The sequence below is a fragment of the Octopus bimaculoides genome, chromosome 19 (assembly GCF_001194135.2).
Source record: "Octopus bimaculoides isolate UCB-OBI-ISO-001 chromosome 19, ASM119413v2, whole genome shotgun sequence".
In the NCBI taxonomy this organism is placed as follows: Eukaryota; Metazoa; Mollusca; class Cephalopoda; order Octopoda; family Octopodidae; genus Octopus; species Octopus bimaculoides.
The window spans coordinates 37,470,920-37,472,330 of record NC_068999.1 but is presented as its reverse complement, the minus strand read 5'-3'; the positions used below and the strand labels follow the sequence as shown (position 1 = coordinate 37,472,330).

General features: G+C 31.3%; 1 protein-coding gene across 7 annotated transcripts in view; it reads left to right on the top strand.

The window, feature by feature from the left end:
- LOC106867251 (uncharacterized) overlaps positions 1-1,411 on the top strand; it is a 435,591-nt gene that overhangs the window by 234,818 nt on the left and 199,362 nt on the right. For 5 of the 7 annotated variants that reach the window (XM_052974912.1, XM_052974910.1, XM_052974911.1 and 2 more), the window contains exon 1: positions 68-199. The exons of 1 other annotated variant lie outside the window; for it this stretch is intronic. In XM_052974912.1, the coding sequence (XP_052830872.1) occupies positions 144-199 (56 nt within the window). In that variant the 5' untranslated portion in view covers positions 68-143. Of the gene's footprint in view, positions 1-67; positions 200-1,411 lie in introns of those variants that run through there. One more of the 7 variants, XM_052974908.1, reaches the window with a different exon arrangement.

The following is a 1,411-nucleotide window of genomic DNA, read 5'->3' as shown; positions in this document are numbered from 1 at the left end:
AAAAAAAAAAAAAAATTCTGAAAAAAGAAAGAAGGAAAGTGGGGTGGTAATTTAAAAATACCAATTTTTGCGCAGATTCGTATTCCCCGTAGCCGAAAAGGGGGTATTTGTGTCGAAAAAAAAAACAAATTTTTAAAAAAAGGATGGTTTTTGGAGGAAGACGGACGGAAGTCTTGCTGCTATTACACTACGGAAGACGGTAAGGATTATAATTTTTGTATGACTTAAAAGAGTTGTTGCTTTTTAGTTATGTATTTATGAGTTGGTTGTAATTTACTTATGGAATATATTTATCGATACGGTTGTACATTGGGTAAATGTGTTTTAAAGTTGTGCTTTCGTTTGTTTACGTATTTCGTGTTACTTGCACCGTTGGTGATGTCTTGTACCCATATACATATATTATTTAATATTTATGATATGTATATATGTGTGTGTGTATGTAGTAAAATAACAGAAGGTTCTTGATACAGTATTATATATATTCGAAAGCATGAATAGAGATGGCTTTTTTGGGGGAATAATTTTTATTTTAAACTTTATAATAATGTTTACAGTGACTTACCCTGATATGAGTTTTGAGTTTCATGTAGCCATAATGTTTATGAACGGGTCTGTTACAAAATATTTACCTTTGAAATATTTTTTGAATGTGCCGAAAAAATTTTTTGCAATGGTATTCACTTGAAAATAATTTTTAAAAAGATTAAAATATTGTATGTTTAAAGAAAGACGAAATATAAATACTTTCTGTACAAACAACTTACAGTTTTGAAATTAGATTCACTTTAAAAATATTTGTAAATTATTAAAATACTGTTTAACGAAAGCGAAAATAGAAACATTTATTGTAAAAAAGCAACTCGTACTTTTTTGTTGGCCAGTCAATAAGACTTTTGTTCATCATAGTGTGTCTAATCAAAAGGTTAGAGTTTCTTCCCTTTCAGGGTTAAGTTATTTTCGGAGTATTTTCCCATTATACACCGTTTTGGGTATTTATCCTCCCAAACCGCCAATATCCGATTTACGTGAAGCTCATTCCGTCTGTATTCACACTTCAGGGGATCTTAATTCGTAGTATCTTTCCATTATGCGCCAGTTTGGCTGTGTAACATTGCAAGCAAGCTAGATTAAAGTTCATTTTTAATGTAATATATATATATATATGTATATATATGAATGTTCTCTATGTGGCTCGTGTGTTCTCGTCTACGTTTGTTTGCAATGTCCTGTACCCAGATATGCACCTATACATACAGGTGGATGTCGGTATGCACATACCTGTACGTATATATGCATATACTGATTTACTTTTGTTTTTACATGATTGAACGCAGCGTCTCACAAAAATTGTAAGTAGTTTTCGTAAACTTATCCTCCGACGCTACTCTATCTCTTTCTCTTTCCTTTC